At 54.9% G+C, this 27,711-nt stretch overlaps 3 protein-coding genes across 3 annotated transcripts in view; all 3 read right to left on the bottom strand.

The window, feature by feature from the left end:
• Positions 1-4,901: 4,901 nt before the first annotated feature.
• Positions 4,902-9,741, bottom strand: APOE (apolipoprotein E). The gene is made up of 4 exons (XM_060186188.1): positions 9,596-9,741; positions 8,822-8,888; positions 7,076-7,265; positions 4,902-5,677 (listed from the first exon to the last, which is right to left on the bottom strand). The coding sequence occupies exons 2-4, from the start codon at positions 8,862-8,864 to the stop codon at positions 5,014-5,016; spliced, it is 897 nt and encodes a 298-aa protein (XP_060042171.1). The 5' UTR covers positions 8,865-8,888; positions 9,596-9,741; the 3' UTR covers positions 4,902-5,013.
• Positions 9,742-11,717: 1,976 nt separating this feature from the next.
• Positions 11,718-21,417, bottom strand: TOMM40 (translocase of outer mitochondrial membrane 40). Its single transcript, XM_060186191.1, has 10 exons — positions 21,326-21,417; positions 20,963-21,239; positions 20,211-20,278; positions 19,851-19,943; positions 18,726-18,827; positions 18,542-18,647; positions 13,556-13,678; positions 13,344-13,420; positions 13,159-13,261; positions 11,718-12,302 (listed from the first exon to the last, which is right to left on the bottom strand). Exons 2-10 carry the CDS (start codon positions 21,231-21,233, stop codon positions 12,163-12,165), a joined length of 1,083 nt encoding a protein of 360 aa, XP_060042174.1. The 5' UTR covers positions 21,234-21,239; positions 21,326-21,417; the 3' UTR covers positions 11,718-12,162.
• Positions 21,418-23,457: 2,040 nt separating this feature from the next.
• Positions 23,458-27,711, bottom strand: part of NECTIN2 (nectin cell adhesion molecule 2) — a 42,812-nt gene continuing 38,558 nt past the window's right edge. Inside the window, exons 6-9 of the mRNA XM_016192450.2 lie at positions 27,508-27,658; positions 24,819-24,882; positions 24,630-24,716; positions 23,458-24,466 (exon numbers count right to left, since the gene is read on the bottom strand). Coding sequence (XP_016047936.2) covers positions 24,197-24,466; positions 24,630-24,716; positions 24,819-24,882; positions 27,508-27,658 — 572 coding nt within the window. The 3' untranslated portion in view covers positions 23,458-24,196. The remainder of the gene's footprint in view (positions 24,467-24,629; positions 24,717-24,818; positions 24,883-27,507; positions 27,659-27,711) is intronic.

A 27,711-nucleotide genomic window follows, 5' to 3' on the forward strand; every position in this document is an offset into this window, starting at 1 on the left:
TAAAAAAAAAAAGAAATTCAGATAGAAAAACAGGGAGAGAAAGACAGCAACACTGAAGTATCCCTTCCCCCAATGCAATGGGGGCAGGACCATGGCCATGACAAAGCAGCACCACTGCCCAGGTGAGCTCTCTTGCCAACCCAAGATTGAGCTCTTAAAAAAAAAAATTATTTTATTTGCTACACACGAGAGAGTTTTCATATGAAGCAGTGAGAGAGAGAAACCACAGCACCACTTGGGTATCTGCAATCTTGGGGACTCCAGCTGTCCCCCTCCCTCCCTACCCCACCCCTGCACTGGAGACAGCTTCAGTGCTGTGGTATATTTCTCTTTCTCTCTCCTCCTCTGTCCCTCTTGTTGTTGTTTTTTGTTTGTTTGTTTGTTTTTAAAGATTTTATTTATTTATTCATGAGAAAGATAGGAGAAGAGAGAGAAAGAACCAGACATCACTCTAGTACATGTGCTGCCAGGGATTGAACTCAGGACCTCATGCTTGAGAGTCCAATATTTTATCCACTGTGCCACCTCCTGGACCACTGTTCCTCTCTTTGTATCTGAAAACAATGACCAGAAGTGTTGCTCTGGTGAGCATAAATAAATAAATAAATGAGACATGACTGATTGTTCCTCTTGGACATCTGGGGAAACTGAGGCTCTGAGGGCCAACTCCCTCTTCTCCCACACATATATCTCAGGGCACACAGTGAAGCAGTGTCTGACTTGGCAGGGACTAGGCCCCCTCCCCCTCCTCCCTCAGTGCAGGGGTGGGGATGGAGGTGAGTCATGAGGTGGGGTTGGGGGTCCTGCCCCCACAAAGGCATTCAGGACAACAGGAGCCAAAGCCAGCAGAGATGTGGAGACAGCGGCCAGGCCGGGGGAGAGATAGGAGATCAAGCTCTGGCCTGTCCCCTGGGCCTGAGGCCTGGTCTGTCCTGAGAACTGAGGGGGCAGGAGGGGGCTTAGGAGAGCACCTGGGTTCCCTCCCCTCAGTCCTGGCTGAGCGTCAAGCCCCTGTGTATGTTGTGTTTCTGGCAGGTGTGTATAGTGTGCTTATGGGCTGTGTGTGGATGCTGGATGTGTAGGGTGTGGGTGTGCTCATCTGCCTTTCCCTTCCCCTGAGTCCCAGACCCAACACCCAGTGGGCTGTCAGCTCAGAGAGATGGAGTAGCCACTGAGGAGGGCAGAAGCAGGGAGCCAGGCAGGGTGCAGGGCTCTGCTAGAAAGAGAGAGAGAGAAAGAGAGAGAGAGAGAGAAGCTCAAACCCAAATAAAGTTAGGACGGGGGTGGGGGTTTGGGGGTGTGGGAACAGGCAGGAGCAGGCCAGAGAAACAGGAGGAGAGAAGAGATAAGAAAGGTTGGGGAAAGCAGACATCCAGAAAGCAGGTTCTCAGGGAGCTCGGACCAGACAGACAGAGCAGCCAGAGAAGGAAGTGGGTAGAGGCCGGTAAGAGGACTATGAAGTGTGGGGGGAGGAAGCAGACAGCAGGCGAAAGGGCTTAATAAAAACGAGTCTGGTTCAGGAACACAGTGATGACACAGGGCAGATAACCGAGTTTCTGAGAGAGATGACTCTGCTGCCGGAGGCAGTCAGGGGCAACTGCAGGATTGTTTCAGAACTGCTGTGTCAGAGAGAAATGGAGAGACACGAGGTGGTTCAGTGGGTAGAGACACGCCTTCCATGTGCCAGGCCCTGGGCCTCACCCCTGGGTCCACAAAACCAAACCAAAAGAAACAGAACACAAGTGCCTGAAGCTGTACTCTGCTGTCTCGGTTTTGTTCCTTTTTTCTCTCCCCCCCCCCTTTTCTCCTCCAGAGCACTGCTCAGCTCAGGCTTATGGTGGTGCTGGGAACTAAGCCTGGGACCTTACAGCCTCAGGCGCAAGAGTCCTTTGCAGAACCGCTGTTGCATTTCCTAACCCCTTGGATCTAATTGGGAAAAAAAAAAAGGTGGGCAGGAAGTTGGCACAGGGTATGAAATACAAGGCTTCATTCCGGTATTGCAAACACTGGAATAATGCTCTAGTTCTCTCTTTTTCCTCTTAAAAAAGTAGGGTGGTCCAGGAGGTGGTGCAGTGATAAAGCTTTGGACTCTCAAGCATGAGGTCCTGAGTTCGATCCCTGGAAGCACATGTCCCAGAGTGATGTCTGGTTCTTTCTCTCTCCTCCTATCTTTCTCATTAATAATAATAGTGATAATAATAATAAGTAAATAGGGAGCTGGGGAGACAGCATAATGCTTCTGCAAAAGACTTTAATACCTGAGGCTTCAAAGTCCCAAGTTCGGGAGTCGGGCCATAGCTCAGCGGGTTAAGCGCAGGTGGCGCAAAGCACAAGGATCGGCATAAGGACCCCGGTTCGAGCCCCCGGCTCCCCACCTGCAGGGGAGTCGCTTCACAGGCGGTGAAGCAGGTCTGCAGGTGTCTTGTCTTTCTCTCCTCCTCTCTGTCTCGCCCTCCTCTCTCCATTTCTCTCTGTCTTATCCAATAACGACGACATCAATAACTACAACAATAAAAAACAAGGGCAACAAAAGAGAATAAATAAATAAATAAATATTAAAAATATATATAAAAAAAAGAAGAGGAAGGGGACTCCTGCCCCCTTTTACACACACACACACACACACACACACACACAAAAGTCCCAAGTTCAATCCCCAGCACCGCCATAAGCCAAAGCTGAGCAGGACTCTGGCTGCTCTTTGTGTGTCTCTTTCTCTCTGTCATTAAAAATAAAAAAAAATAAATGAAATAAAAAAAATGGAGGCATGATCTGGGAGGTAGTGCAGTGGATCAAGTGTTGGACTTTCAACCATGAGGTCCTGAGTTCAATCCCTGGCAACACATGTAGCAGAGTGATGTCTGGTTCTCTTCTTTCTCTCCTCCTCTCTCTCTCATTAATAAAGAAAAAGTATTTAAAGCAAAAAAGTAAACAGGGATTGGGGGTGGGGTAGCTCCCCCAGTAGCACGCGCATCTTAAGGTGCACAAGGGTTTGAGCTGTGAGCTGTGGGAACCTGGTACCACATGGGAGTCACACAACACCAGAGACAGCTCCACAAATGGTGGGGTGGGTGCTATGATGCCTCTCCTTTCCCTCTCTTTTCTTTTCCTGAGCGCTGCTCAGCTTGGCTTATGGTATGTGGGCCTCAGAGTCTCAGGTATGAGAATCTTTTTGTCTAACTATTATGCTGTCTCCTCTACCTTTAAATCATATTTTGTTTGTTTTTTAACTTGGTTGGGGAGTGATGGAATTACACCTGCATGAGACCCTGATACCAAAAAAAAAAAAAAAAGTCCTTTTATGGGGGGAAAAAAAAAGGAAGAAGCTGAACAGAGACAGAGAAGGGGGAAAGAGCACAAGGGGCAGAACAAGCCAAAGGCTCGACCTCTGCTGACAGAAGCAGAGACTGAGAGAGACCAAAGGGGAAAAGACGGCAGTTGAGGAAGTGTCTCAACTGGTCAGAGCACGAGACCTGCATGCTCGAGGCTCCTGCTTCCATCCCTGGCATCGCCTTAGGCCAGACTGACTCTTGTCTTATGGCCTCTGGTGAAAAATCTTTAGCAGTTAGAAGAAATATCTTGGTTTGTAGAGCATTGGACTTGCAGGCCTGAGGTTCCCAGTCACTGGCCAGCACCACATGTACTGGGGTGGTGTTCTGACTTGATTCTTTCACTCTTCCACACGAAACATATGTGATAAATTAAGAGGGGACTGGGTGGTGGCACACCCAGTTGAGTGCACACATTACTATGCTCAAGGACTCGGGTTTGAGACCCTGCTACCCACCAACAGGGGGATGCTTCAGGAGTGACAAAGCAGATCTAAAGGTCTTTCTCCATTTGCCGTGCACTGCTCAGCTCTGGATTACGGAGGTGTCAGGTTTGGGTCTTTTTGCCTAACTGTTAAAGTATCTCCCATACCACAATACATCTTTTAACTAGAGAGAGCAGAGGAAAAGACAAGACACAGGCAGGCCTAGGAACTGTGAGGCCAAGAGCAGGGAAGGAGGCTGTGGCCTGACAAATCACATTTGCGACTGTGCATTGGTGCTCCCAGGTCACCATAGGCAAGCCTCCAACCCCACTTGTGGCGGGGAAGCCTCACAGGTAGTGAAGCAGTGCTGCAGGTGTCTCTCTTTCATCTCCACCTCCCCGTCCCCTCTCAATTTCTCTCTTCCCTCCAAAATAAAGAAACCATAAAGGGCCAGGCAGTGGTGCACCTGGTCGAGCTCACATGTTACAGTGTACAAGGACCCAGGTTCCAGCCCCTTGTCCCCACCTGCAGGGGGGAAGTGTCACGAGCGGTGAAGCAGGGCTGCAGGTATCTCTCTCTTTCTCTTCCCTCTCAGTTTCTGTCTCGATCCAATAATACATAGTAAAGATATTTTTTAAGGTTTCTAATTTATGTTTTTATATTTATTTATTTTCCCTTTTGTTGCCCTTGGTAATTTTTGTTGTTGTAGTTATTATTGTTGTTGGATAGGAAAGAGAGAAATGGAGAGGGGAGGGGAAGACAGAGAGGGGGAGAGAAAGACAGACCTGCAGACCTGCTTCACCGCCTGTGAAGCGACTCCCCTGCAGGTGGGCAGCCGGGGGATCGAACCGGGACCCTTACACCGGTCCTTGTGCTTTGCGCCACGTGCGCTTAACCTGCTGCGCTACCGCCCGACTCCCACATAAAAATATATATATATATATTTAATTTTTTTTATTTATTTATGAGAAAAGATAGGAGAGAGATAGAACCAGACATCACTCTGGCACATGTGCTGCTGGGGATCGAACTCGGGACCTCCTGCTTGAGAGTCCAAAGCTTTTACCACGGTGCCACCTCCCGGACCACCATAAAACTGTTTTTAAAAAAATCAAAAAAGAAAGACACTAGAAACAAGCTCGACAGCTGCTGTGAAGCTCAGACATCTTTATTATCTAGGGCCCCGCCAGGAGGGCAGCCAGAGCTGGGTGGGGGGTGGCAGGGGCAGGAGTGAGGGGGCGCTGGGGGGGCGCTCACTGCTAGTCAGTGGCTTCAGCGGAGGCGGCGGGGGCGGGGGCCACGGCCTGCTGCACCTTCTCCACCAGCCCGGCCCACTGGCGCTTCATGTCTGCCACCAGGGGCTCGAACCAGTTCTTGAAGCGGTCGCCGAAGGCCTCGGCCTGCTGGTGCATCTGCTGCACCTGGTCCTGCATCTGCGCCTGCATCGCCTCCAGCCGGCCGCGCAGCCGCTGGCCCAGCGCCTCCATGCGCTCCTGCAGCGGCCGGCTGGCCAGGGCGCCCACGTTGGCGGCGCGCTCGCGGCCCTGCTCCACCAGCGGCCCCAGGCGCTCGCGCAGCGCGCTCACCCCGCGCTCGGCCCCCTCGCCCGCGCCCGCGCGGTACACGGCCAGGCGCTTGTGCAGGTCGTCGGCATCGCGCATGAGGCGCTTGCGCAGCTTGCGCAGGTGCGAGTACAGGCGGTTGCGCAGCTCTTCGGTGCTCTGGCCCACCAGGGTCTGCACGTCGGTGTGGTACTGCACCAGGCGGCCGCGCAGGTCGTCCAGGTCGGTCTCCAGCCGCGCCCGTGCCGCCTGCAGCTCCTTCACCACGCGGGCCTGGGTCTCCTCGGCCGCGGGGCCCAGCTGCTGCTCCACCTCGCTCACATAGGTCTTCACCTCGCGCAGGGTCTCCTCCTTCAGCGACCTGCACGCGGGGGTGGGTGGGGGCGACACATCGTGGGCACGGGCAGCCCGCAGAGAGGAAGGGTAGCAGACAGACAAGGCAGCGCGCCTGGATGGTGCACCTGCTTGCTGGGTCGGACTCGGCCCGGCCCTTGTTACAATGGGGGAAGCGAAGGTACCGTGGTGCCTTGCCCTCGCTGTCTCTTATTATTATTATTTTTAAAGATTTTATTTATTTATGAGAAAGATAGGAGGGGAGAGAAAGAATCAGACATCACTCTGGCACATGTGCTGCCGGGGATCAAACTCGGGACCCCAAGCTTGAGAGTCCAAAGCTCTTACCACTGTGCCACCTCCGGGACCACTCGTCTTTTTTTTTTTTTTTTTTTTTTTTTTAATCTAGGGCACTGCTCGGCTCTGGCTGATGGTGGTGCTGGGGATTGAACCTGGGACCTCGGAGCTTCAGGCATGAGGGTCTCTTTGAGTAGCCATTATGCTATCTCCCAGACCCCCTTTTAATTTTTCTCATGAGTTGAGCATACACACACACACACACACACACACACACACACACACACACATCAAAGCACTGCTCAGCTCTGGCATGGTGCTGCTGGAGACTGGACCTGGGATTTTGGAACCTCAGTCATGAATGTCTCTTGCATAACCATTATGCTGTCTCCCTACTTCCTTATCTCTATCTTTAAAAAGTTGGCTCTGAGCCTGTGAAGGCTTAGAAATAACAAAAAGGGAAAGAGAGTTGGGGGTAGGGGAGGGCAACTGGGGAAATAGCTCCACTGACAGCGCTGGACTTCCATACATGACATTCCAGATGTTATCTGCAGTATCCTCAGTGCCACATACACCAGATGGTGCTCTGGCTTCTCTCTCTCTTCCAAGGGAAACTCTTGTGTAATACGTAAAGTATTAGGACGAGGCAGATAACGAGTGGTTAATGCAAAAGGCTTTCAAGTCTGAGACTGTGGTCTTGGGTTCAGTCCCCACCATGACTATCAACAAGAGCTGAGCAGTGCTCTGGTTAAGAGAATAAATAAATGGGATAAACAAAAAAAAAAAAAAAAAAAAAAGGGGGGGGGGAGAAATGGGCTGGGGAAGTAGCACCAGCAATATTGCAGCAGACTTCCATGCCTGAGGCTTTGAACTCCCAGGTTCAATTCCCAGCACATGGTAAACCAGAGCTGAGCAGTGCTCTGGTTAAGAAAGGGGCGGTGTGCGGAGGGGTGAGGAGGAGGTGGGGGTGGTGGGGAGAGAGGCACAAAGAAAGAGAATGAGATTAAGCTAAAAAGATGAAGGGAGAGAAAAATAGTGGAATATGCCAGAGACAGGAAGAGCAGAGAAAGGCTCGGGGAGACGCCAGCGGGGAGCAGGGAGGGTGCCCCAGAGACCCAGTGCCACTTACTTGATCTCCTGGATGACCTGGGTGCTGAGCAGCTCCTCCTGCATCTGGTCAGACAGCGTCTGCACCCAGCGCAGGTAATCCCAGAAGCGGCTCAGCGCCACCTCCCAGGGCTGGCCGATCTGCCACTTGCCCATCTCCGCTGTCGGCTGCACTTCCAGCTCCTCCTGGAGCTCCAGGTCGGCCTGACATCCTGCTGGGAGTGAGGAGTGTGTGGAGAGGTCAGGGCCCTCTGCCCCTCCTGGGTTACATGCTGACAGCTATTTCTTTTCTTTTTTAAATTTTTTAAATCATATTTATTTATTTTCCCCTTTGTTGCCCTTGTTTTTATTGGTGTTGTTACTGATGTCAGAGAGAAATGGAGAGAGGAGGGGAAGACTGAGAGGGGGAGAGAAAGATAGGCACCTGCAGACCTGCTTCACCGCCTGTGAAGGGACTCCCCTGCAGGTGGGGACCAAACCAGGATCCTTACTCTGGCCCCTTGCGCTTTGCGCCACATGCGCTAAACCGCTGCGCTACCGCCTGGCCCCCACTGACTGCTATTTCTACAAATGACCAGCATGCTGCTCTGGTGCCCATGCCCAGAATGGAACCTGGGACCTTGAGCATGCTGGGCTGTGCTCTAACCGCTGAGCCACCTCCCTGGGCACACTCGTGGGGGTCTGGGGCTGGGCAGGGAGGAGTTGGCAGAGAATAAAAGGGATTGTGCTGAGACCAGGGGAGATGGAGCAGCTGTAGTGCACCAGCTCACATGCCTGAGACTCCTAGGTCCTCTGGTTCAGTCCCTGGCACTACGACATGCCAGAGCTAAGAGGTGCTCTGGTCGCTCATAAAAAGATGTATATATACATTTATTAGAGAAGCAGAACATCACTCTGCCACACGCCACACTGGGGACCAAACTCAGGGTCTCATGCTTACAATTCCAGTACTTCAGCCACTGTGCCACCTCCTGGGCTACGGGTGTGTGTGTGTGTGTTAATGGTTGACAGAACAGTGTTATGACACATGGATACAATCTCTCTTTTCTGGAGTCGGGTGGTAGCGCAGCGAGTTAAGCGCAGGTGGCACAAAGCACAAGGATCGGGAGTAAAGATCCTGGTTCGAACCCCCGGCTCCCCACCTGCAGGGGAGTCACTTCACAGGCGGTGAAGCAGGTCTGCAGGTGTCTGTCTTTCTCTCTCCCTCTCTGTCTTCCCCTCCTCTCTCCATTTCTCTCTGTCCTATCCAACAACGAATGACATCAATAACTACAACAATAAAACAACAAGGGCAACAAAAGGGGATAAATAAATAAAAATAAAAAAAACCCAATCTCTCTTCTCCCTGTGATAGCTATCTGCAAAACACCACCAATTTAGGGTTTTTGACACCATCAGGCACTAGGACCCCAAAGACCTCTCCTCCCCCCCTCCAGTCTTTTGCTTTGATTAAAAAAGAAAAAAATATATGAGAATTATATCTGACCAGTATCTGCTAGACCATGACGTGACATTAAATGTTATAACCTCCCTTTTCAGGGGGGAAATGAGTTCCAGAGTCAAGCAAGTCTCTGAGTCAGAGTCTGCCACAAGAGATCTCAAACCTGGGTCTTCTTTCTGGGGGGGCCTTTTGAGGGTGGGAGGGTTGGTGAGTAGACCTACATCAGCAGAGGGGGCCCGGGGCTAGAATGGGGGTGGGGGGTGGACGGGGGGGGGGGGGGGAGAAACCGGGGAGGGGGAGGGGCTCTGAGCTGGCCCCGCCCCTTACCTGCCAGGAGGGCGACCGCCAGGGCGGTCCACAGCAGCTTCATTTTCCCGGCCTGCGATTGGTCTGTCTGCGGAGGAGTGAGTGTCAATCAACAGCCAGAACGGGCCCCGCCCCCCCAGCTTCAAAGGCCCGCGGCCAAATGCAATTGCAAACAAGTAGCGGCGTTATCTCCTGCTATCTCCCCCCATCTCCAGGCTGGTCTCCGCAGCCAAAATTCCCTACCCACCCTCAACCTCCTCCCGCCCCGCGCTCGGTGCAGATTCCACACCCCGCCTCGATGTTCCCAAGGGCGCCCCAAACCTCGCTTAGCCAGGGCTGTCTCGCACTCCCCACCCAACTTTTGCATTTCGGGGAACCCGCTTAACAGCGGGGCCTTCCGCCAACATTCTGGTTGCTCCCAGCCTCGCCCCCATGCGAGTGGAAGTTTGGGGACCAGGGTCCCCCCAGGTCCTTGGTCTGGGACAGGGTGGAAGCAGGAGCCCAGGACGGGGGCAGAGGGCAGGGAACTGGACCTGGGGTGGCTGAGCTAGGGGGCAGCGGGGGTCCCGGGCAGTAGATACTCAACACAACCAGTCAGGATTCCGGGGGTCTCGCTTGCTGCTCCCCTCTCCTGCCACCCCAGGCCCAGTCCTCAGCTTCCTGTTGCCCCTCCTGGGCTCCTGCTTCTACTCTGTCCCAGGCCAAGGGACATCCCTCACCCCGTCTTACCCATCCTCCTAACAGAAGCCTGGAGCTCGGCTCTGTGACTCCCCCCCCCCCCACTCTGCTCCTTACCGCCTCCTGGGAATCCTGGTCCACAGCCTCAGTTGGAGCCCAGTGGGGAACCCAGCTCGGTCCAATTATAGGGCTTCCCCCCCCCCGCCCCGCCCACTCCTTCAGGGCTGGGCCAGCCCCCAGTCACGAGGAGGGCTGCTCCCCTCTTCTCCACACACACGGGGGTGGGGGGTGGGGGTAGGTGGGGCTTGGAGGCTCTGCGACCTGCACCCGCCCCCCCAGCCCCCATGAAAGGAGGTGACATCTCACCCAGTAACTCAGGCGCCTTCCTCTGATCTGGGGATGGGGGTGGGGAAGGCCACTACAGAAAGTACCCCTATCCCTGCCGAGGAATACAAATTGGGGCAGGGCAGACTCCCGGGTTTAAGAGCGGGTGGCGTGGAGGCCCAGAAGCGGGCAGTGAGGGTTGCAGCCCAGACTTGGGGACTGAGGCCCGAGTCGGATGCTGTCGTGAATTCAGTGATCCCTCGCATAAAGGGCCTTCCACCCCTCTTGGAGCTCCACGCTGGTTGGGGCTCTGGACTTTGGAAGCAAACGGGGTGGCTGGGGGTGGGAGGGAGGCTGGAAGCCTGCTGTGTGACCTTGCACAGCTGACTCAGTCTCTCTGAGCACCTGGTTTCTCAGGCCCTGAAACCCCAGCCATCCTTCCCCCACAATTTGTTGATGCAACTCGCTGGCACAGGCAAGTTCCAGAACAGTCCCTGGCGTGCCCGGGCTGGCGTTTGTGCCATCTGTCCTGATGGGCAGTGTCCCCCACATGCTAGCTTCTTACCTGCCCCTGTACATGAATCCCCAGGGGACTATTCCAAAGAGGAGTACCCCAGGTTCAGAGCTGAGGTGGAAGGGGAAGTCACACAGGAAGAACTGGAGGGGCTAGGACTCACCCCTGGTCCCTGGGGAATGTTGAACTTGGGGGCAGAGGAGGCAAACCCTTGCTCCTAGCTGGGGAACCCCAGAGCCAGCAGGCTTGTTTGCTTTGCCCACCCTGGTGCTGGCAGGGACCTGGCGGGGTGAACTGGCTTGTCTGTTATGAGCGGTGATTACTGCAGAATCCCCCCCCCCCCCCATGCCTGTCTACCAAGTTTTACTTCCGTTTTCCTTTTGGTCTTTGTCTGGGGTTCAACCCCAAGGTCTCATATGTGAAGCATGTGCTTTGACACTGAGTCAGCACCCCCCTGCTCCCTTTTTCAAGATTTGTTTCAGAAAGACCCTGCTGGCACTGTCATGTGACAACTGGGGGCACAAACTCAACTGTCATACATGGTGCAACACATGCTCAGGGTGGTGGCATACCTGGCTGAGCAGACGTCCAACCAAACTTTTCCCTCCCACCCACAAAGGGGAAGCTTCACAAGTGAAACAGTGATGTGGACCTCTCAATTTTTCTTTTCCCTTTTGTTGTTATTGATGTCGTTGGATAGGACAGAGAGAAATGGCGAGAGGAGAGGAAGACAGAGAGGAGGGAAAGACGGACACCTGCAGACCTGCTTCACTGCCTGTGAAGTGACTCCCCTGCAGGTGGGGGGGCAGGGGCTCAAACCAGGACCCTTATGTATTACTTGCACCATGCACTTAACCCGCTACACTACTGCCTGACCCCCCCATTCAATTTCTGTATCCTAGACAAGTGTCCTCTCTCTACTGGGGGAGCCATCGCCTGGGGTCTCAAGATTCAACATGACAGAGCATCACTCTGGCATGTTCAGTGCTAGAGATTGAACTCAGGACCCCGCGCCTTTTCAAGCCCAGAGATGTAGCCACTGCACCACACTCTCCCAGCCCAGGCGTGCGAGTCCTCTCACACAGTGATGGCTGCTGAGTCTGCCCTGGAGCTCCTATAACCCTTACAAGTTACAGTACCCGGCACTGTGGCCTGAAGAGACTCCCTGCTTGCTGTCCCCACTCTGCCCTCCAGACAGTGTCCCCGTTGCTCCTGCTGGAGGGACGAAGTCTCCTGAGGTCACTGTGGTCAGTGACCTCGGGGGCCTGCTCCACTCGGGCAGGGCACAAGTCGGGAACGTGCCACCGGCCGCGCCCTGCAGTGGGTCCGCCTTCTGCACGCCGGTCCTGCGGCGCCCTCTGCTGGCGGACGGGAACGCCACGTAGGAAAATCAAGGGCTCCTTATTCACTTTTTTTTTCATGTATATATTTTTTTGTTTTTCTGTAAAATGTCCCGGTTCTTCCATAACTTATAAACATGATTTTTACCGAGGGGTGGGTGGGGAAGCGGGCAGACGGGGATGGGGAAGCTCCTCTTCGTGCTGCCCCCTCCGGCCGGGCTCGGGACCCTTTGAGGGGGACGGGGACGCCCCAACACCTCCCTGAGGTTGTCTGGCCACCTCTGCCCCTGGTGCCCGGGACCCCGCGCCCCTCGCCGCCGAAGTCCTTCCGGGACCCCAGGCCGACCGGGCCGGCTGCTTCTGGCGCTGCGGCGAGCGCCCCGCGGGGCCTCAGCTAGTGGGGTGCCGGAGCCCCTCCTTTCCGCTGCCCCCCTGGCCCCGAGGAGGAGGGAAGGGAGGGAGGGGAGCGGGGTCTGAAGGAGGAAGGGCGAGGAAGGGGCCGGCGCTCAGCCGATGGTGAGGCCGAAACCGCACTGGAACTTGTTCTTTCGGTGATTGAGGAAGGCGCCCAGGGCCAGTGTCAGGGGCAGCGGCGGCAGCTTCTTCTCCAGCGTGGCGCCCACGATCCAGTTGCTGTCCACGGAACCTGGGGCGGAGGGCAGCGGTCGGTGTCCAGCCAATGACCCATCGTCCTGTGGTCCCGTGACCTCCTCCCCCCGGCCGCCCGGTGCTTTCAGGGGACAGGCGGCTCTGCCCCTCACCGGCCGGGTCCGAGGCTCCATCTCCAGCACCACAAGTACCAGAGTGATGCAGGCCAGAACCTCAAAGATGTGCACATGTTGGCTCCGGCCAGAGAGGCAAGAGCTGACCGGGGAGCAGGGGATGGGAAAGCTGAAGCCCCCTCAATGCCAATGCACACCCCAAAGCACCTACTGGATGTCGGTGCAGACAGGAAGGTGGCTGAGGGTTACAGCACCTGCCTTGGTGAGGCCTTCAGCTTAACCCCTCAGCCCCACAGGACAGCAAGAGAAAAGAAACGGTGCAACCCCACAGCAGACGGTACCCGTCACACCCTCTCCTAACCAGAGGCCTGCTCAGCTCTGGCTGGTGCTGGGCTTGAACCTGGGACCCCAGAGCCTCTGGCAGGATACTGCTCCGTAAACTGCTGTGCCATGTCTCTCTCACTGTCAAAAATATAAAGACCAGGGTTCAAGCCCCTGATCCGCATCTGTGGGGAGGAAGCTCCGTGAGCAATGAAGCAGTGCTGCAGGTCTCTCTCCCTCTGGATTTCTATTAAACACACGTTCAAAAGTAAACAAACTAACCATCCAGCCCTAGAAGCAGTTGGCCTGGGAGGAAGTTAAGCAGGACCCCACTGAGCAAAGGAGGAAAGAACTAGAGTAGAGATGGGGCGGGCTTGCTGGCCGGGGTGGGTGTGGGGCCCTGGGCCCCGGCTTGCCTCCCAGCCCCACTGCCCAGCTGTCCCCAGGCAGAGTCCGCACCTTTGAAGAGGAGGTTGGCCTTGGGCAGGTCCAGCTGGTACCCGAAGGAGACGCTTGTGTCCTGCATCCTGGTGCTGGCCTCGAACTCCACACCCACCTGTAGCTGGAGGGGCAGCGTGGGGAGTCAGCCTCCTCCTGGACCCCCCACGCGGCCCCTATGGCCAGGAGTCCCTGGGCCAGCTCACCTGGTCACTGGCTTTGTGATAGTATGTTGCGTGCATGCCTGCCTGGCCCAGCGTTACTGTTGCCAACCAGTTGTTCACTGTGAGGGGGAGGGAGGGGACAAGTGACCAAAAGGACTTGGCCACCTGGGAACCCAGATACCCACCCCCACCTCAGACCCAGCCCCCCCCCTCCTTCAGACCCAGGGGTCCCCCAGTCCTGGCCCCAAGCTTACTCGTGTATTTCCCAGCCAGCGACATGACAGTGCCCTCTTCCCCCGGCCGCCGGTGGTAGACCAGCTCCCCACCCAGGGCCAGGCAGGGCGTGATACTCTGGAGGTAGTGGGCCACTAGGATTCCTGTGGGCAGACAGCAGACCGTTATCTTGGCTCAGTGCTCTTTCTGCTAAGCCAGGGCACCAGCCAGGCCAGACTCTGGCTCCAGGCAGTCTCCTAGGATTGCTCCTTCTGGAGGCCTGGGCTTTGTTGCATGCCACCAGGATCTGAGGGACCCCACCACAGACACAGCATCTGGCTGCCACCAGTATAGCCGCCTGTGGCTGTAGTATTCAGGCTCTGTCTCTCCAGGCCAGGCTGAGGCAGGTCCCTGCCACTCACTGGGGAGTGATGTGGTGCTGGCGCCACCTCCTGGTGGGCAGGAGCACTGAGGCTGCCTGCTCCTTGGAGAGGAAGGGGCCAAGGAGGGGGAGACCGAGACACTTATGGGGAGACAAGGGACACAAACCAGGGAGGGAGCCTGTCAGACTCCCTAGACTGGGCCACAGAGAGGCTCAGAGGTGCAAACCTGGTGAGAAAGAGGAAGAGGGAGGGAGGGAGACAGCCCAGAGGCTCAGACAGGAAGCAGTATGGGACCAGGGGTCCTCACACGTGCAGCACAGCCAAGGTGGGGCTGTAGGAAGGCTTCCCGGAGAGGCACTGGGCAGGGGTACACCCAGCTCTAGGAAGAAGGTGCAGACTAACCCCTGAGCCAACCATTTCCGCTCCTTTTGTTGCCCTTGTTGTCGAAGGGACTCCCCTGCAGGTGGGGAGCCGGTGGCTCAAACTGGGATCCTTCCGGCAGTCTTTGAGCTTCATGCCATGTGCACTTAACCCGCTGCGCTACCGCCTGACCCCCTGAGCCAACTATTAAACCAGCACCAGCTCTCACATGTGGGAGAAATGGAGAACCAGGAAGGGGAAATGGATGTTTCTAGATTCAGAAAGCAGTTTCTCCCCTCCTCTTTTTCTCAGAGCACTGCTCAGCTCTGGTTTACGGTGGTGCCGGGGATTGAACCTGGGACTTTGGAGCCTCAGGCATGAGTCTGTTTGCATAAACATTATGCTATCTACCCTTCGCCCTCCTCTCTCTCTCTCTCTCTCTTTTTTTTACCACCAGAACACCCTTCAGTTCTGACATTGTGTGGGGGGACTGAACCTGGGACTTTGGAGTCTCAGGCATGAGAGTCTGTTTGCGTAACCATTTTGCTATCTACCCTCCGCCTCCTCTTCTCTTTTTAACCAGAGCTCAGCTCAGCTCAGGTTTATGGTGGTACTGGGGATTAGTTTGGGAGCTCAGAGCTTCAGGCATCAAAGAATTGTTGCATAATCACCTTGCTGTCTCCTCAACCCAGAGATTAGGATTTAGACCCACAGTTTCTGTCGGTCTCTCGGCAGTCTGCCTGGCCCTGGACCCCGCCTTCCCTGTACTTCCATATTTCAGTCTCAGTTCTCTGAGTAACTCTGCAGACCTGGGCGGGGGGGGGTCTTACTCTCTCCACCTCTGAGGAAGACCCAGAAGTCTAAGGCTTGGGCAGAAATTGAACACAGCTTCAATGTAGCTCAGTGGTAAAGTATACTTCACCTGCAGTGAGGCCCTGGGTTTGATCCCTGATCTCAAAAAACCTACAGCTCAAGCCCCTGGTTCCCCACCTGCAGTGGTGGTGAAGCAGGTCTGCAGGTGTGTCTTTCCCCCGTCTTCCCCTCCTCTCTCCATTTCTCTCTGTCCTATCCAACAACAACGACACCAATAACAACAATAAAAAAACCTATAGCAGCCAGGGAGATGGTGCAGTGATAGAAATGCAGGACTTGGGGGCTGGGTGGTAGCGCAGTGGGATAAGCGAACATAGTGCAAAGCACAAGGACGGGTTTAAGGATCCCAGTTTGAGCCCAACTGCCCACCTGTGGGGAGTAGCTTCGCAAGTGGTGAAGCAGGTCTGTGGCTATCTATCTTTCTCTCCCTGTCTCTTGATTTCTCTGTCATATACAACAATGACAGCAATAAGAACAACAATAACAACAACAATGGTAAACCAAGGGCAACAAGAGGGAAAAAATAGCCTCCAGGAGCAGTGGATTCATAGTGCAGGCACCGAGCCCCAGCAATAACCCTGGAAGGAAGGGGGAAAAAAAAAAAGAGTGCAGGGCTTGCAAGTATAAGGTCCTGAACTGAATTCAGTCCCAGGCACTGTGATGCTCTCTCTGGTTCTACTGCTAATGGATTGCATTTTTAAAGATCTAATTTTCATATCTGGAACTTTTAAGTCTCAGATTCAATCCCCAGCACCACCATCAGCTGAGCGGTGCTCTAGAGGATCAGTCTCTAGCTTTCTGTTCTAACGGAAAAAAAATTGCTTTCACAATTATAGATATTAAAAAAAAATTAAAGGTTTATTTATGAGTGAGAATCAGAGCACCAGTCTGAAGACACCAGCGAACGAACGAACTCTGAACCTCATGCCTAAAGCCAATGTTTTACCCACTGTGTAACTTTCTTCTCAGGCACCCACATTCTGTGGGGCTGCGGGCAGCCCAGCCCAGTGGTAAGAGGTCAAGCCACCTCCCAGGTGCAGCCTGAACACCGCAGCCAGCTGTCTGCTCCTGCTCCTGCAACCCCAGGCCTGCCAAGCTCTCCAGAAGAAAGTGAGCCAGACGTTTGTGGAGAAAGAGGCGCGGGGAGACCTGGGTGTCATCCTGGCCTCTGTCCTGCTTGGCTTGGGCCTTTGAGGCTTCTAGAGGGAAGGGTGGGCTCGCTCTTCATGGAGCAGGAGTCTCTTCCTCATTCTCCCACCTCCTCACCACCACCTTGGGCCTGACACCACCTTTCCTGCTGTCACTGCTGCTGCAGGAAGGACCTATGCCTCAGTGAACAGCAGGGAACTCAAAACACAACGGGATGCTGGGGAAAAAAGCTCCACCCACAGCCCAGGGCTGCTCTGGCTTCTCTCACTCCGCCCCCCCCCCCCCCAACACTCAGCGCTGGCTGGCTGGCTGGCTGGCTTACGGTGGTACGAGGATTGAACCTGGAACTCTGGAGCCTCAGGCATGAGAATCTGTTTGCATGACCATTATGCTATCTACCCCTGCCCCCAATAAATCATTTAAATCAAGTTCTGGGCTGGGCAGTAGCCCAGTGGTTATGCCTGAGGCTCTCAAGCCTCAGCACCACCATCAGTCAGAGCTGAGTAGTACTCTGGGAAAAAACAAACACGAAACAGAACCCATGGGGGGGGGGGAGGGAAGAGGCGGCAGGTGGTGGCATAGTGGTTAAAACACTGGACTTGCAAGCATGAGGTTCGAAACCCCAAAACACTGAATGTGTCAAAGTGTTCTGGGGAGAGTCGCGTCCCAGGCGGTGAAGCAGGTCGGCAGGTGTCTGTCTCTCTCCCCGTGTCTTCCCCATCTCTCTCCATTTCTCTGTCCTATCCAATGATGACATCAATAACAACAACTAACTACAACAATAAAAACAAGGGCAACCAAAAGGAAATAAATATTAAAAAATAAAAAGCATGTGACAATTCACAAAAAGACAGGCAAGCCCTGCCCTCAAAGGGTGGCTGCCCAGGGCAGGGGACACAGCACAGTGTTCAGGCAACAAAAGTACATGCTTGAGTCTCTGAGGTTACAGTGTCAATCTCTAGGACAACACAAAATGGAGCTGAGCAGTGCTCTGGTAAAATGGATAAAATCACGTAAGAAAGAAAAGACAACACACTAGGGCGGGAGGCAGGCCACAGAGAGACCATTTCGGAAGGTGGCAGGAGGCACGTGTACCCACATGCCCCCACTCCAGTCCTGGGGAAGAACGAAGGCAAAGGCGACCCCAGAAGTGCCACAAACACCGCCCGAAGATGTCGGCGAGGAGTCGGCCCTCCACAAACCCCTGCTCACTCAGCTTTATGGCAGGGGCTCCTGTTCCTCTGCCTCCAGCTAGGGCAGCCCCTCTGGGGGCCCAAAATTGACAGCTGCTGAGTGCCATCGCAACCCCCTGCGGGCTCCCAGGGGTTCTGGCTACCCCCCCCCCCCCCATCTGCTCAACACCCACTACCCAAGCGGCTCTCCACCACAGCACCAATGGCAGCTGGGACAGAAGGACGGACGAACCCAGGGATGGTGACCCTGTCCTATCCTAGTCATCCATCTTCTGTCTCTCACATCCAACCTCTCTGATGTCAAAACAGGGACAGCAGGAGCCACTGGGAGTCAGACTGGGCACCGCTCCTCTCAGCTGCCCCAGCAGGCCCTGACCTTACTCAGGGAAAGGCCAGAGATCTGGAAACTTTGTATCGTGGACCTGTCAAGATGTTGCTCTCTCCAGATATATGTCAGGGAATCCTGCCCCAGGGCCTTTGCACCTACTGTTCAGACAGGTTGAACAAGCTTTCTTGACTCACCTCTGTGCATCTCTTATCTTGCAGCCCTGCTCAGATACCTCAAGTGCGAGGACTCTGCCCACCTTGACCTTCCAGTCCAGCCCCCACTCCAACAAGGCCCCTCTGCCTGACCTGCGGTGGAAACTTATAGACCCACTCCTATGTTCACAGCCTATCCCGCTCTGGCTGGGGAAGTGGCTTGGAGTGCAGGACTTGCAAGAACGAGGCTGGGGGTTTCATTGCCAGTACTGAACATGCCAGAGTGGTGCTGTGGTTCTTTCTCTTCCAGTACATAAACTCGGCCAGAAACCGGCTGGTCCCTTCCCTGCCCACAGCCTGACTTAGCTGTGTCCCCCCCACCAGAACAGAGCAGCTCAGAGTTCCTTGGGCCCCTCCCTAAGTCTGCACACTCCCAGGCTTCAGGGAGGTGGTGGCGCCTACATTCCTGGTTGCCCTACTCTGTTGCGTGTGTCGTCCTAGAGGCTCGGAGACCATTCTGGGCTGGGCCGGACCCTCCCGCACAGAGGAGATTAGGGAAGAAGTGTCCGTCTGCCCCTGAGCTGCTTACCTGAGCCCACCAGCACGTCTGGGTTGCCCAGGGTGACGGCCACTGTGAAGTCAGAGCCCCGGTACTCCCCATCCACCTGCCAGTTGACGAACTTGGACTGCTGAGTCTGCGGGGAGAACAGAGCGTGAGCACAGGAGGGCTTTGGGGTTGGGGACACAGCACGCCCGTGAGGATGCCCACTCACCTGGATGGCCATCTTGGACCGAAGGCCGGGGCCCAGCTGGTGAATGACCTGAGCATTGAGGCTGCCACTGTTGTCCATGTCACCTACCAGCACGGGAAAAGCCTGTGGAGCACAGGCAGGGTCAGAGAGGAAGTGAAGGAATGAAGGGGCCCTGCTGCTGCCGTGTGGGCCGGAAAGCCCGAGAAAGATATCTTCTTCCAGGAAGTCCTCCCTGACTGGGTCAGGCTTTCATCAATTCTGGGTTCCCCTAACTTAGTCCTTGTCTCCCCTACCTGAAGGCTTGCCCCCTGCTGTCCCTAGCACTGAGCAAGTTGGGACCTGTGCACAGAATAAGGGAACAATGAAGGATGGCTGAATAAATGAAGTGATGGCACAGAAGTGGCCACTACATGCAGAAATCCGGCCCAGTATCCCAGCCCCAGGCATATCCTACCCCCTCTCCCCAGTTGGGTCTGCAGGGCAGCAGGTGCCTGAGATTGGTCTAAAGCAGACATCTCTCCATGGCTCTCCAGTGCCCCCTAGCAGAAGTGCATCAGCCTAAACAGGCATTTGGAGCCCTGAATGGTCTGTAAAACCCAGCCTGCCCACTCCAGCAGGGAGGTCTGGTAACAGGATTCCTTGGAGAGAAGGGGACCCAGTCCCAAAGCACCTGGGCAGGACACGCTCCACTTCCCAACACCCAGGGGCTCCCTGGCCACAAAGGCTTGCCCTGGTGTCTGTCTACCAGTCTGTTAAAGTCACCAACTGGGGGTCAGGCGGTAGCACAGCAGGTTGGGCGCACGTAGCGCAAAGCACAGGGTGTAAGGATCCCGGTTTGAGCCCCTGGTTTCCCTCCTGCAGGGAAGTCGCTCCACAGGCAGTGAAGCAGGTCTGCAGGTGTCTATCTTTCTCTCCCCCCTCTGTCTTCTTCATCTCTCTCTGTCCTATCCAACAATGAACAACATCAACAACGATAACTACAAGGCTACAACAACAAGGGCAACAAAAGGGAGAAAAATGGCCTCCAGGAGCAGTGGATTCATGGTGCAGGCACCAAGCCCAGCAATAACCCTGGCGGCAAAGGAAAAAGAAAAAGGAAAAGAAAGTCACCAACTGCAGGATCAAAAGGGACAAGGAAGACCTCACCTCTGTGGGACTCAGCTGCTTTGTCCCCACGTATGTCACTCCAAAGTGGTAGTTGGACTCCCCGATTGTGCTGAGGGCTACTGTGTGGTTCACCTGGAAAAGCGAGGCAGTGGGGTGGGTGACTCTAGCCAAGCCGGCACCCCCTCCAGCAGCTTGTATGGAGGGAAGCACTCAGATCTGGGCCTGATCAGGTGGTGGGCGTGGGGGGGGGAGATCTACCTCTGGATTCTGGGTCCCCAGGTTACCCCCCCTCGCCAGTCCCAGGCTTGGCTAGCTCAGGAGGCCCCTACCCCTTGGAAGGAGTAAGGGGGTGCAGCAGACACAGGAGGATGGCAGGGGTGACCTCTGCAGAAGGCTCACCTGGAAGTGATTACTCAAGCCTTTGTTGACAGTGAGTTTGACGCCTTCCATCTGGATGGGAAACAGTTCTGAAGTAGAGACACACAGTCACTCTCTCTCCTACAGGTGTACACAGCAATTCGCATGCCTGCCCCCTTCCCGTCCTAGCTCTCTTGTCCAGGCACCTGCGAGCACAACTCCGCACAAGGACCCCAAGTGCTTAGGAGGTGGCACGAGGGCTGTTTCCTGCATCCAACCCTTCATGCCACGGTGGACTCCCTTGATGACTGCGACCCGAGGCAAGGCAGATCCTCTCTAACAGGGTTGCCATGGTAGAGAAGTTCTGGTGCTCGGCCGCACAGCACGGGCCTCCTCGCTTTCAGGGACACGGGAAGCCGGAAGAGCCCTCGGCCACCCCCAGGCTGCCGCTGGCTGTCACCACCACGACTCCACGCCGGGACCCAGACGCCTCGGCCTCCTGCCCCCCGGGCCCTGGCTGACACTGTGACCTTGGGTCTCGGTTCCCTTCCTGCTCACGCCAGATGCCGGGGTGCAGGATCCCCGGGGTGCAGCCGGGCCCCCGGGACGGCGCCTACCGCCGTGCATCGCCCCCCGCCCCCAAGTCCACCCCCCCCCCGACCCGATCGTTCTACGTCCCGAGCCCCACCATCTTCGATCCCAACGTCGACTCCTAACGCTCCGGGAAAGGATCCGGAGGGTCCCCGCGGCCCCCGGGGGGCTCCCCCTGCTCCCGGGCCCCGCCGGGCCCTCACCCTTGCACTTCCGGTGGCACTCCTCGAACGTGCCCGGGTTGGGCAGGCAGCCGCAGGCCCCGTCGTCGGCCGACCCCGTCGTGCCGGCGGCCGCGGCCCCGGAGGTCCGCTCCGAGCCTCGCCCCGCGGCGGCCCCGGAGCCCAGGCCGCCCCCGAGCGGCGGCAGCGTGAAGCCCGGAGCAGACGGCGGCGGAGGGAGTCCCACGAGGGCGGGCGCGGGCGGCGGCGGCGGCCCCGCGGGCGGCGAGCTGGCGGCCAACACGTTCCCCATGGTCGCCTGCAAGGGGAAAAGGTCGGAGGGTGGAGGTCAGGATCCGCACGCCACCAACCCCCACGCCCGGCCCCGAAGCTCCCGGGTCTTACTGGTGGCAGCGCCTGCTCCCGGCCTGGGATCCGCTCCCACCCCGTGCGCCACGCGCAACCGAACCCGCTGCTGCCACCGCCTCCACGGCGGCTCCGCCCCTCAACACTCATTGGCTCAGCTGCCCTGGGTCACGCCCCCAGAGGTCTTTCTATTGGACTTACGGATAGAAATCCCACCCACGTCTTTGGAACCCCCTTTGCTATTGGTTGTCACTCGCTGTCCGAGCAAAGCACACCTCCTCGCCTTTCCCATTGGCTGGCAGAACCCGTGCTTATTGGCTTGAGACGCCGCGGGTTCCGCTGCTCACCCGCCATTGGCTCGTGTCCTGCGCTTTGCAACGCCCACTGGAGTGCCATCTCCGCCCCCTTCCAGGTGGAGCCCCATTCTCTACCCCGCCCCTTGACGAGGCGGCCCTGGTTATTGGTCGGCCTTGGCCCTTTGCAGCTTCCTGATTGGCGTTCGCCGCTATCTGGGTCCGACCTTGATGATGTAAAACTGCGCAGCGTCTTCATTGGCTGAACGCACCAGGGTCAAAGGACACGCATGAGGGTGGGTTGCACGGCAGAGGCTGCTAGGCAGCAAGGTCAGGCCGCGAGTCCCACCAGGCACCGCGGCGGCGGAGACGCACCCCCCCCACCCCCCCACCCCCGACCTCCAGCCCCAACCCCTACTCTGGAGTCGCCCACCGAAAACCGGAAGTGCTTGACTTTCCCACAGTGCCTCGGGGGAAAGCTAACGGGCGACAAGAACCCTGCTCGGCTTCTGCTTACCCACAATTCCCAGTCCTGGATTAACGCAAGGCGGCCATAGGCCCGTCCCCTTCGTTACCCATCAGCCCCTGGACGTCCAAGTTGGGTTCATTCATTCCCAGCCCATTACCCAGCATGCCTCCCGCCCCATTCATTCCAGCCTTGGGCTCCTGCTGGTCACTCCCTTCACGCTTCCGTAACCATCACGTTTTGCTCTGATTTCAGGGCTGCGGCCCCTATGCGTCCATCACACTCACCTCTCTCTATGCCTGGCTCATGCTTTCAGATCTACGAACCCTCATGCTCTGAGGTCCTATTCACCCATCACCAATATTTTGGGCTCTGGACTATTCTTTTCTCTCTTTTTTAACCGGAGCACTGCTCATCTCTGGCTTTTATGGTGGCGCTAGGGATTGAACCCGGGACACTGGCACCTTTGTCATAAAATCCACGTTTTTGGATTGGTTTTAGAGAGTGAGGCCACGGCACCGAAGCTTCAGTGTGACGGGAGTGTGTGGGGGGTGAGTAGGGGGCGGATTTGGCTCCAGCCTGGGTCAGGCACACGGCGAAGCTGTGCACTGTGCAGGTGAGCTATTTCACCAAGTCTGTGCCAGGGATTGAACTGGGGACCTCAGCCTCGGCAATGAATGCCTTGCATAACTGCTATGCTCTCTTCTCCAGCCCCTTCTGGGCTAATCTTACTATTCATTAAGCTGGAAATTCTTGAGAGTCCAATGCTTTATCCATTGCGCCACCTCCTGGACCACAAGCTGGAAATTCTTAAGCAGTTTCTTTCCTGTTGCTTTGTTACTCATTAAACGGTTGCATTGATTCCTTTTCCATAAATCACCATGTCCTAGATTCTATCCCCTTCTTTCCTTTACTGTCTGCCCATTGTCTTTCGGCTTAAGCATTTTATTCATTAGCCCCTCCAATTATTTTTATCTTTGTTTTTTGTCTACAACCCATTCCCCTCTCTGATAGAAACCAGAGTTCTCTTCTAATATATATATATAATTATTATATAATATATATTATAAAATATTATATATAATATATGAATATATATTAATGAGGTGCTGATGATTGAACCCAGGGTTTCAGATACTCAGTTTCTGAACCACTTCCAGGCCTTGTAATACATCCAGTCTGGTTCCCACAAGTCCTGGGCTTCCTATTCACTACCTATCATGTCTTCCCCCTTCATATTTTATAAATAACAGGAATAGGGCTGGGGAGACAGCATAATCGTTATGCAAAAATACTTTCATTCCTGACACTGAGGTCCCACATCAATCCCCAACACCATCACAAGCTGGAGCTAAGAAGTGCTCTGATAATATAAATAAACAAAAAATAATAAAATGGGAATAGAGCCTGGGTCGAAGTATAAACTCTTATTTGTAGGTACTGCTATATATTACAATATGCTATCACATCTCCTGTGCAGGTGACCCACTCCCTTGCCAGGGACTTGTTTGTGTCCGTCCCACCCCTTCCCTAGGCAGGAGGGAAAGAACTCAGTAGTCTTCAAAGTAACAGCAGGTTCAAGTCCCCAGGAGCCATATCAAGGCACACTCTACAAGAGGCTCACTCACCCCAACCAGCTCTGGGCTGACAGGGACTGGAGGAGTGGGGCGGTTCGGGGAAGAGCCTGTATCCTGAGACTCCTGCCGGCAGGAGTGGGGCGATGGGGAAATTAGGCTTCAAAAGCTGGGGAGTCCCCTTCTGCCCACCTTTGGGGAAGAAGGTGTGATGGGTGGGGCGGGGCGGGGAGAAGTGGTGCTCTGCCGCTTGGAGGGCTCAGGTCTGAGCAGCAGGGTGAGTCCAAGCCCACTCCAGCAGATTCAGTGGGAACCTGCAACCCCAGGACAGCTCAGAGGTCCGAGGTCTTCTTTAAGGGTTTTGGGGGAGTCGGATGGCAAGTCACAGCCTCCGCAGTCTTTGCAGATGCAGAGAAGGGGGGTACGTCCCCCACCATGCATGAGATATGGTTACCAGGTTTCCAGAGTTGGGGACACTCTCTCTGGGCCAGAGGTCATGGGTGAGAAGTCACAAGGTAGAGGTCGCAGATGAGGTGCCTGTGTGTGAACAGGTCAGGGAGCTCGGGCGGCCAGTGGTTCACACGTACATGGCACGGGACATGACAAAGCCTTTGCCCTGGTAGGAATCCGAGGGGCTGGAGTAGGACAAGGCATCGTAGATGGGGTTGATCTTGTCCAAATAGTCCTCATCCTCCTCTTCCTGGTCATCCAGGTCCAGGGAAACCTCCCCAGCAGCAGGTGGCCCCAGAGGCACCAGGCTGGTGGGGGGCCCCAGGCTTGTGGCCCCCAGGAGGAGAGACCCCGATCGCTCTTCTAGAGTGGGCAGCTCGTGGTATCGAGGCATTTCCTGGGGGTGGGTGGGAACAGGAGTCAGCAGTTACCTTCAGAGGGTGCCCTGGAATCCCAGGCTTCCCGGGCTTGAACCTGGGTAGTGTGTGTGTGGCATAGCAGGCAGGCACACTATCCGGGTGAGCTATTTTGCCGGCCCCCAAGCCCACCGCAAGTCCTACCTGCTCAGTACTTGTGACACCAGCATCGAAGTAGGGGGTCTTGAGTGGGCTGTGCTCTGAGGCCCCCAGCGTGAAGAGCTGGGAAGGCTTTGGGGGCAGAGGCAGGGGTGGGTCACAGCTCCCCACTGCTGAGCCAACCCCCACTCCCCACTCCCTCCACCGGACCCAGGCTGCAGGTGCAAAGCTCACCATCTCAGGTTCTTCTGCCTTGGCTTTCGGGGTTGGCGCCTTGTATGAGGGCGGTGCCTCGAGGCTGTGGGAAGACATGATAGGTGGAGGGTGAGATGGGGTCCACACAGCCTCTATCCTGGGTCTGGGTCCCGCCCCCTTGCCTGGCAGATTCATCCCCCACTCTCACTCCTCCAGAAAGCTTCATTGGCCTCAGGGAACCTGAGGAGCTCCAGCTATGTAGGAGTATTACCAAGTATTTGAAATTTTCTTTCTTTCTTTTTTTTTTTTTTTTATTAATAAAAGACCTAAAATATTTATTTTGGATAGGGCCAGAAAAATTGAAAGGGAAGGGGAATATAGAAAAAGAGGCACCTAGGGGCCGGGTGGTAGCGAAGTGGCTTAAGTGCACATGGCAGGAAGAGTTAAGGATCCCGGTTTGAGCCCCCGGCTCCCCACCTGTGGGGGAGTCGTTTCACAGGCGGTGAAGCAGGTCTGCAGGTGTCTATCTCTCCTCCTCATGCCCGTCTTCCCCTCCTCTCTCCATTTCTCTCTGTCCTATTCAACAACAGCAGTGGCAACAATAACAACAACCAGGGCAACAAAATGGAAAAATGGTCCCCAGGAGCAGTGGATCTGTAGTGCAGGCACCGAGCCCCAGTGATAACCCTGAAGACAAAAAAAAAAAAAAAAAAAAAAAAGACATGTGCAGTCCTCATTTCACTGCTCCTAAATCTTCTTCCTCACTGTAAATGGAGAGTGGAGGCTGTACCTGGTACCTAATGCATGAAAGCTTTACCAGATTCTCCCTCCACCATTGCCTGGTCCCTATAAAGGTCTTTCCGGAGTCGGGTGGTAGCACAGTGGGTTAAGTGCACGTGGCGCAAAGCGCAAGGACCGGCGTTAAGGATCTCTGTTCGAGCCCCCGGCTCCCCACTGGCAGGGGAGTCGCTTCACAGGCGGTGAAGCAGGTCTGCAGGTGTCTGTCTTTCTCTCCCCCTCTCTGTCTTCCCCTCCTCTCTCCATTCCTCTCTGTCCTATGCAATAATGACATCAATAACAACAATAATAACCACAACAATAAAACAACAAGAGCAACAAAAAGGGAATAAATATTTTTTTTTTTTAAAGAAGGGTTTCATTCATTCTTTCTTTTTTTCTTTTCTTTTCCTTTCTTTCTTTCTCTCTTTTTTTTTTTTTTTTTTTTTTTGCCACCAGGGTTATCGCTGGTGCTCAGTGCCTGCACAACAAATCCACTACTTCTGATGGCCATTTTTTCCTTTTATTTTTATTTGACAGAACAGAGAGGGAAGGGGAGATAGAGAGGAGAGAAAGAGAGACACCTGCAGACCTCCTTAACCACTTGTAAAGTGTTACCCTTGCAGGTGGGGAGTGGGGGTTTGAACCCAGGTCCTTGTGCATGGTGATAGGTGTGCTTAACCAATGTGCTACTGCCTATCACCCCCCCTTAGTTTTTAACCAGGATTATTGCTGGGTCCCCACATGTGAATGATTCCAGTGCTCCCAATAAGAGTGTGCATGTTACTATGTGCAAGGACCCGATTTCGAGCCTCTGGTCCCCACCTGCAGGGAGGAAGCTTCAAGAATGGAGAAGTAGTGCTGCAGGGATCTCTTTCTCCTTCCCCCTTCCCTCTCAATTTGTCAAATATCATACTTAGAATTAAAACAAAAATTTAAAAAATCTTTTAGGGGCTGGGTAGCAGTGCTTCTAGTTGAGTACACAAATTACTATGTGCAAGGACCAAATTTATTTATTTTTTTAAATATTTATTTCTTTTTAGATAGAGGCAGGTGGGGGTAGATAGCATAATGGTTATGAAGAGATTTTTTTTTACTTTTTTATATTTATTTATTTATTTATTCCCTTTTGTTACCCTTATTGTTTTATTGTTGTAGTTATTATTGTTGTTACTGATGTCATTGTTATTGGATAGGACAGAGAGAAATGGAGAGAGGAGGGGAAGAGAGGGGGAGAGAAAGATAGACACCTGCAGACCTGCTTCACCGCCTGTGAAGCGACTTCCCTGCAGGTGGGGAGCCGGGGGCTCGAACTGGGATCCTTATGCCACGTGTGCTTAATCTGCTGCACTACTGCCCGACTCCCGCAAAGAGATTCTTATGTCTGAGACTCCAGTGTCCCAGGTACAATCCTCTGCGCCACCACAAACCAGAGCTGAGCAGTGCTTTGGTAAAATCAATCAATTAATTCATTAGAAATAGAGGGAGATAGGGACAAGAGTGACAGCACTGCTCCACCATTCATGAAGCTTCCTCTTTGCAGGATGCTCCTAGGTGTTGGCCTGGGTTCTCACTCACGGTTAACTGTGTGCTGTATGGGGTGAGCTGTCTCCTGGCTCCTCTCAAGAGTCACTTGAGAGAAAGAGAAGCCAGAGCACGACCCTGATGTCTATAGGGCTGGTGATCAAGCCAGGAGCCTCAGGCATGGAGCCCCCTCAGAGTCCCTGACTCTGGCAGCTGAGCTCTCTCTCCCACAGCTGAAACATCTGTTAATTTATTATCAGGCATGAGTTGTTAGCAGAACCATTATGCTGTTTCCACTGCCCAGTCTGTCTAGGGACTGTTATTCAGGGTTTGTCTCCCAGCCCTTGGGAAGGGGCTTCCTGCTTCCCCCCACTGCCGCCAGCCCAAAGTCCCCAGGTCTTAGTCCCCCCCACACCCCAGCACTCACTCCTCCTCCTCTTCCCCCTGCAGCCTCTGCTCCTTCTTCTGCTGCCGGCAGATGAGGATGGCGGTGGCAGCTACGGCCGTGGCGATGATGGCGGCAATGATGCCCCCGATGATGCCCCCCGTAGCCCCCGCGCCTGCCGTGTTGGGGGTCTCTGCAAGAAGAGGGACAGTGTGAGGGGGTCTCAGATGGATGCCTGACTCCTTC

The sequence above is a fragment of the Erinaceus europaeus genome, chromosome 2, assembly GCF_950295315.1.
Source record: "Erinaceus europaeus chromosome 2, mEriEur2.1, whole genome shotgun sequence".
Taxonomy (NCBI): domain Eukaryota; kingdom Metazoa; phylum Chordata; class Mammalia; order Eulipotyphla; family Erinaceidae; genus Erinaceus; species Erinaceus europaeus.

Bases quoted from the DNA above. Each gene is read 5' to 3' on its own strand.
- APOE (XM_060186188.1), bottom strand. From the start codon at position 8,864: ATGAAGCTGCTGTGGACCGCCCTGGCGGTCGCCCTCCTGGCAG. The intron at 7,266-8,821 runs GTAAGGGGCGGG...CACTCCCAGCAG, and splicing joins GGCGGTCGCCCTCCTGGCAG to GATGTCAGGCCGACCTGGAG. The intron at 5,678-7,075 runs GTAAGTGGCACT...CCCCGCGTGCAG, and splicing joins CAGGTCATCCAGGAGATCAA to GTCGCTGAAGGAGGAGACCC.
- TOMM40 (XM_060186191.1), bottom strand. From the start codon at position 21,233: ATGGGGAACGTGTTGGCCGCCAGCTCGCCGCCCGCGGGGCCGCCGCCG. The intron at 18,828-19,850 runs GTGAGGTCTTCC...TGTGCTCCACAG, and splicing joins AGCAGCTGAGTCCCACAGAG to GCTTTTCCCGTGCTGGTAGG. The intron at 13,679-18,541 runs GTAAGCAGCTCA...GTCTGCCCACAG, and splicing joins AGACGTGCTGGTGGGCTCAG to GAATCCTAGTGGCCCACTAC.